Raw genomic sequence first — 7,500 nt, forward strand, 5'->3', positions numbered from 1 at the left:
AGTTACACTACTGTAGTAAGAACTGCAGCACTATAGAGAATGTTTCAGTACTATAGTGAGTATTTCAGTACTGTAGTGAGAGCTGCAGCACTATAGTGAGTGTTTCAGTACTGTAGTGAGAGCTGCAGCACTATAGTGAGTGTTTCAGTACTGTAGTGAGAGCTGCAGCACTATAGTGAGTGTTTCAGTACTGTAGTGAGAGCTGCAGCACTATAGTGAGTGTTTCAGTACTGTAGTGAGAGCTGCAGCACTATAGTGAGTATTTCAGTACTGTAGTGAGAGCTGCAGCACTATAGAGAATGTTTCAGTACTATAGTGAGTATTTCAGTACTGTAGTGAGAGCTGCAGCACTATAGTGAGTATTCAGTACTATAGTGAGAGCTGCAGCACTATAGTGAATGTTTCAGTACACTGTGTTTTCAGGACACTGACCTTTGGGTATTCGGATTGCCAACCAAACCAGAAACTTGGAAATAAGACAGTTCAGTCAGTTTCCTCTGGGCTGCCTGTGTCAGACAACATCGGATATAACAAGCCACTCAAATTTGACGTACTGCCCCCAACCTGAGCGTCTCTGCCCACATAATACACGTCACTACGGGGGCCATAGAATCATACTGCACCCCATCTGAGCATCTGCGCCCACAGCTTGACAATCTACCTTTTGGAGGTGTGGCATTTTCGTTTGGAGTGTAAGCACAAGATCCGCAAGCATCATGTCACAGCTGGAGCAAAGCATAGGAACTGCTATGGTGTCGCCTGCCCAGACCAGCACAAAGTGCTACATCAGTGCCCAGCCTCCCAGCACAGAAGAGCTGAGTGGAGAAAGTTTAGTCCTGACGGCAGAGTCCCAGCTACAGAGTCCCAGCTACAGAGTCCCAGCTACAATCATTTGGCATTGGTATTGATCCTTGGTTTTGGCATTGGTATTGATCCTTGGTATTGGTATTGGTATAGATCCTTGGTTTTGGCATTGGTATTGATCCTTGGTATTGGTATTGGTATTGGCTACAGACGGCAAAACCTGTGTGTGTATGCTAACCTGGGTTAGTATAGCATGGCACTGGCAAATAGTCAGTTCATACCACTGCCTGTTTTTCAAATAGAGTCCATACCAATGCCAAAACCAAGGATCTATACCAATACCAATACCAAGGATCAATACCAATGCCAAAACCAAGGATCAATACCAATGCCAAAACCAAGCATCAATACCAATACCAAGGATCAATACCAATGCCAAAACCAAGGATCAATACCAACACCAAGGATCAATACCAATGCTAAAACCAAGGATCAATACCAATACCAATACCAAGGATCAGTAACAGCTGTCCATGACAAAACTTCAGACAAGTTTGCTACATGCTACTATGCTACGTTTGTATTTGGCTGTATACATTATTAAAAAATGTCACACACACGTATATTAGATTATATATTATTAAAACATGTCACACACATGTATATTAGACTATAGATTATTAAAACGTCATGCACACGTATATTAGACTATAGATTATTAAAACATGTCACATACATGTATATTAAACTATAGATTATGTTTTAATAATCTATAGTCTAATATATGTGTGTGACGTTTTAATGTCACACACACATAAATTACACTATAGATTATTAAAACATGTCACAAACACGTATATTAAACTATAGATTATTAAAACATGTCACACACATATATTAAACTATAGATTATTAAAACGTCACACACGTATATTAGACTGTAGATTATTAAAACATGTCACACACATATATACTAGACTATAGATTATTAAAACATGTCACACACATATATACTAGACTATAGATTATTAAAACATGTCACACACATATATTAGACTATAGATTATTAAAACATGTCACACACATATATACTAGACTATAGATTATTAAAACATGTCACACACATGTATATAAAGCAGATTTGATTATTAAAAGCTGTTTACTCTGACAGAACCATTTCTGGTGCTGACAAAATAGACTACCTGTTTATTTCTTTGGTTTAACTATGAAGAACGAAAAGCCAGAAAATATATGAAACACAAACACACAGACACACAGACACTCACACACACACTCACACACACACACACTCACACACACACACACACACACACACACACACACACACACACACACACACACACACACACATACATACACAGGCAGAGAGGATCTGAAGGACTACAGACTAGACATCTTGAAAGAGGTTTAGGCTGTACTTTAGTGAAAGTGAGATTGAATTTTTCTATAGACACAGAATGAATTCATTTCCTTCATGTGAATAGAATTAAATCAATACCCAGAATTCTCCTTCGTCTCAATCCAGTCGATTAAAACCCCCATCAAATGTGACAGTTCCTACAAAAATATTTCACTTGAAACACAAACTGGCAAAGAAGCTGTTATAACAACCATGTGACATTTACATTCAAGTTAACAAATCCCAGGCTCACTATGGAAACACAAAACCCCACTATTAAAGAACCTGAATCAGACCAGCGCGTTCCAGTTGCCCAGTGAGAGTGGAAACCTCCACCCAGGCATACTACACTGCTCACTGTCTTAATGCTTTAGCTAATATACACACAGACAAGATTTACCCTGTGTGAGTGTGTGTGTGTGAGTGTGTGAATGTGTGTGTGTCTGTGTGAGTGTGAGTGTGTGAGTGTGTGTGTGTGAGTGTGAGTGTGTGTGTGTGAGTGTGTGAATGTGTGTGTGTCTGTGTGAGTGTGTGTGTGTGTGTGTGTGTGAGTGTGTGTGTGTGTGTGTGTGTGTGTGTGCGTGAGTGTGTGTGTGTGTGTGTGTGTGTGTGTGAGTGTGTGTGTGAGTGTGTGTGTGTCTGTGTGTGAGTGTGTGTGTGTGTGTGTGTGTGAGTATGAGTGTGTGTGTGTGTGTGTGTGTGAGTGTGTGTGAGTGTGTGTGTGTGAGTGTGTGTGTGTGAGTGTGTGTGAGTGTGTGTGAGTGTGTGAGTATGAGTGTGTGTGTGTGAGTGTGTGTGAGTGTGTGTGTGAGTGTGTGTGTGTGTGTATGTGTGTACATGTGTATGGGTGCTACCTTTCTCCATAACCTCTATATATAATCAGCCAGACGCAGGTGTGTGGGGTATCCGGACACTAAGAGCCACACACCCTGACAGTTCATTCACAGAGTGCCTACCCAGAGGTCTGCAGCAGTTCTGCGGGGTAGTGCTATCCAGCATGTATCACTCTCCCTCTCTGTCCGGAAAGATCCGGAGCCACACCGAGTGCAATCCTTATCGGCGTCAGAGAGAGAGAAAGAGGACAGAGAGTGTTCAACAGGGCAGCTCTTGATAACAGCCCCAGAGAAACAATGCCATCAGTGTGTTAGCGCATTCACTAATGTTGCTAGCACTGGGAGACGTTACACGTGGACAGAGAGATGGGAAGAGAGTGAAAGAGAGAGAGAAACAGACAAAGCAAGACCAATCCAGAGAGAGATAATGAGACAGAGACAGGAATGGGGGCAGGGGGTCTCCAGCTGGTCAATACTGCCTTAGGTGAAGCTGTGACCCTTGAGGGAGATAAAGGACATACAATAACAGGGAGTGGGCTTAGCGAGGAGCAGGACAACAATAACCCGACCCGTGCTGGCGGGGCGGACTGGACCGCACCACACGGATCTGCCTGCCGCGGGCCAGGGAAGGGGTCCTATTGACAGAGGTGCTGGTCCTCCCAGCAATACTTGGGACTATAACATGCAAAGATACTGTATACTGGTAGTGTACTTTGGGCTAGCATGTAGTGGACTAGTGTGTAGTGGACTAGTGTGTAGCGGACTAGTGTGTAGTGGACTAGAGTGATGTGGACTAGTGTGTAGTGGACTAGAGTGTAGTGGACTAGAGTGTAGTGGACTAGTGTGTAGTGGACTAGAGTGATGTGGACTAGAGTGTAGTGGACTAGTGTGTAGTGGACTAGTGTGTAGTGGACTAATGTGTAGTGGACTAGAGTGATGTGGACTAGAGTGATGTGGACAAGTGTGTAGTGGACTAGAGTGATATGGACTAGAGTGTAGTGGACTAGAGTGTAGTGGACTAGTGTGTAGTGGACTAGAGTGATGTGGACTAGTGTGTAGTGGACTAGAGTGTAGTGGACTAGAGTGAGGTGGACTAGTGTGTAGTGGACTAGAGTGATGTGGACTAGACTGATGTGGACTAGTGTGTAGTGGACTAGAGTGATGTGGACTAGAGTGTAGTGGACTAGAGTGTAGTGGACTAGTGTGTAGTGGACTAGAGTGATGTGGACTAGTGTGTAGTGGACTAGAGTGATGTGGACTAGAGTGTAGTGGACTAGAGTGTAGTGGACTAGTGTGTAGTGGACTAGAGTGATGTGGACTAGTGTGTAGTGGACTAGAGTGTAGTGGACTAGAGTGAGGTGGACTAGTGTGTAGTGGACTAGAGTGAGGTGGACTAGTGTGTAGTGGACTAGAGAGTAGTGGACTAGAGTGAGGTGGACTAGAGTGAGGTGGACTAGTGTGTAGTGGACTAGAGTGTAGTGGATTAATGTGTAGTGGACTAGAGTGTAGTGGACTAGTGTGTAGTGGACTCATGTGTAGTGGACTAGAGTGTAGTGGACTAATGTGTAGTGGACTAGAGTGTAGTGGACTAATGTGTAGTGGACTAGAGTGTAGTGGATTAATGTGTAGTGGACTAGTGTGTAGTGGACTAGAGTGTAGTGGACTAGTGTGTAGTGGACTAATGTGTAGTGGACTAGTGTGTAGTGGACTAGAGTGTAGTGGACTAGAGTGTAGTGGACTAGTGTGTAGTGGACTAGAGTGTAGTGGACTAATGTGTAGTGGACTAGAGTGTAGTGGACTAGTGTGTAGTGGACTAGAGTGTAGTGGACTAGAGTGTAGTGGACTAATGTGTAGTGGACTAGAGTGTAGTGGACTAGTGTGTAGTGGACTAATGTGTAGTGGAGTAGAGTGTAGTGGACTAGTGTGTAGTGGACTAGAGTGTAGTGGACTAATGTGTAGTGGACTAGAGTGTAGTGGATTAATGTGTAGTGGACTAGTGTGTAGTGGACTAGAGTGTAGTGGACTAGTGTGTAGTGGACTAGAGTGTAGTGGACTAATGTGTAGTGGACTAGAGTGTAGTGGACTAGTGTGTAGTGGACTAGAGTGTAGTGGATTATGTGTAGTGGACTAATGTGTAGTGGACTAATGTGTAGTGGACTAGTGTGTAGTGGACTAATGTGTAGTGGACTAATGTGTAGTGGACTAATGTGTAGTGCACTAGTGTGTAGTGGACTATGGGTCAGGTTGGCTGGAAGATCTGAGCCGATGATGTGATGATTCATTTTTCAAGTGTTTCAACAACATTCAACATCTGTTTTCAGAATCACACAAACTTACACACACACACACACACACTCACACACACACACACACACACACACACACACACACACACACACACACACCACATCCATTAATTGTTGCCATTCTTGGCTATTCTTTCTGAAAATGACACAAAAACTCCAGGCTAATTCCGGCAAACTGTTATTATGAACATGGTGACAGTTATCCAATCCATTAACCAAAGACTCTATATACACATACATACATATCTATCCAGACACACCTACACTCTCTGTTTCTCTCTCTCACTCCACCCCCCCTCCCCCTCCCTCTCTCTCTCTCTCTCTCCCTCTCTCTCTCTCTCTCTCTCTCACTCCCCCTCCCCCCCTCTCTCTCTCCCTCCCTCTCTCTCTCCGCCCCCTCTTGCTGGGCTAAACAAACTGGGTGCTCTCAGTCCTGCTGGGTGGAGTGACGAGCTCTAATCTCCCATAATTGATGGAATGGCGCTCATTCCCAGACCCTCACTTTGGTAAAAGCTCTCTACCCACAGTCCTCTGCTCCAGATGGCCCCTCCCCCGCACTAATCCGCGTGCACCTGTCATTGATCTGAAGGAGCTCCTAAAGTTTCACACAGACAGTATATCAGCGGAGGAACTTTACTAGATAAGACAAGTATTACGCAGATTAAGAACAGCAGTACGCACACACACACGCACACACACACACACACACACGCGTGCACACACACACACACACACACACACACAGTGAGAGCTCACCATGTCAAACAAACACACACATGCGTGCACACACACACACAGACACAAACACACAATGAGAGCTGACCATGCACAATTTGTCATAAAACAGGAACACACATGCTTCAGGTTAGAAGGTGTACATCCTAAGTAGAGATCTATGCTGGGCTGATATCAGCTACATATGTGAGATCTGTATCTACACAACACACGCCAACGCAAAACACACGCTAACGCAAAACACGCGCAGTATGCATGTAGAAAACATGTGGGTCAGGTCAACAATCCATTTTGGTGCAGAGAACATTCATCTACTTCTCTGTAAGTACACACACACACACACACACACACACACACACACACACACAAATGTACATCTTTCTCAAAAATCTGACTGCATGAAAAATGTATTGTGATGTGTCTACACTGTTTCTGAGCATGCGGTTCAGTGTGTGTGTGAGAGTGAACAACCCACTCAGAGTTCAGTGTATGTGTGAGGGTGAACAAATTACTCAGAGTTCAGGAGTGCAGGTCAGAGTGTTCAGGAGTGCAACTCACTTCACAGAGATCACAATTTCATATGACTGAAACTTGGACAAGGTGTTTTAAGAATAAGATTTAAATAACAACTAAGATACGCTAAACACAGCTGCAGGGTCAAAAGAACAGTGTGTGTGTATGCACACATGAGAACAAACCAAACATGGCAATCCCTGAAACACATCATTAATTTAAACACACGCATACTCTTTCTCTATAAACAGTTCTACAGTATTCTTTCACAAAGTCTCTGTCATTGGTCACTCACACACTTCATCCCTCCATCTCCACTCACAGTGGTGCTCTCCCTGTTTGTCTGGATGGAGGTCCCCCTCTCTCCCTCTCTCTCTCTCTCTCTCTCTCTCTCTCCCTCTCTCCCTCTCTCTCTCTCTCATTCCAGTGCATGGTGAACAGAAAGCACACGTAAGCCGGAGACAGAAAGAGTAAAAGAGAGAGAGAGAGAGATTAGGATAAGTGTACTCACACAGTGAAGGAGTGAAGCTTCTTCAGATCGAATCGCAGCGGAAAAAGGCTCGTAGAAAACAGCAAAGAAGAAGTGGGATGGAGAGAGAAAAACAGAGCGAAAGAGAGGAGGAGAGGAGGGAGGAGAAGTGCAGCCAACCCACACGCTCCAAACACGGTGAAAAGAAAGCAAGAGGAGGAGGAGAGGAATCCTGGAGACTGGGAGGAAGAGCACAGAGAGCGACAGCGCGTGCTGGAATGAGAGAGAGAGAGAGAGAGAGAGGGGGGCGTGAAGAGGTGGGCTGAGATGAGGATATAAAGAGCGAGACACACACTCCCAATCACAGCGGCCACACACGCGCACACGCGCGCACACACACGCACACACACACACACGCGC

The 7,500-nt window shown here is 44.5% G+C and overlaps 2 protein-coding genes across 16 annotated transcripts in view; both read right to left on the minus strand.

The window, feature by feature from the left end:
• LOC145658520 (uncharacterized) overlaps positions 1 to 3,223 on the minus strand; it is a 6,263-nt gene extending 3,040 nt beyond the window's left edge. The window contains exon 1 of the mRNA XM_081715712.1: positions 3,181 to 3,223. Within this exon, the coding sequence (XP_081571838.1) occupies positions 3,181 to 3,223 (43 nt within the window). The remainder of the gene's footprint in view (positions 1 to 3,180) is intronic.
• Positions 1 to 7,344, minus strand: part of rbfox3b (RNA binding fox-1 homolog 3b) — a 225,755-nt gene extending 218,411 nt beyond the window's left edge. For 3 of the 15 annotated variants that reach the window (XM_081716635.1, XM_081716634.1, XM_081716631.1), the window contains exon 1: positions 7,123 to 7,344. The gene's annotated coding sequence lies outside the window, so the exon portion shown is untranslated. Of the gene's footprint in view, positions 1 to 3,180; positions 3,277 to 7,122 lie in introns of all 15 variants that reach the window. The other 12 variants (XM_081716638.1, XM_081716630.1, XM_081716622.1 and 9 more) reach the window with 7 other exon arrangements.
• Positions 7,345 to 7,500: the final 156 nt, after the last annotated feature.

This window comes from Electrophorus electricus, chromosome 6 (genome assembly GCF_041902795.1).
Source record: "Electrophorus electricus isolate QZ-2024a chromosome 6, ASM4190279v1, whole genome shotgun sequence".
In the NCBI taxonomy this organism is placed as follows: domain Eukaryota; kingdom Metazoa; phylum Chordata; class Actinopteri; order Gymnotiformes; family Gymnotidae; genus Electrophorus; species Electrophorus electricus.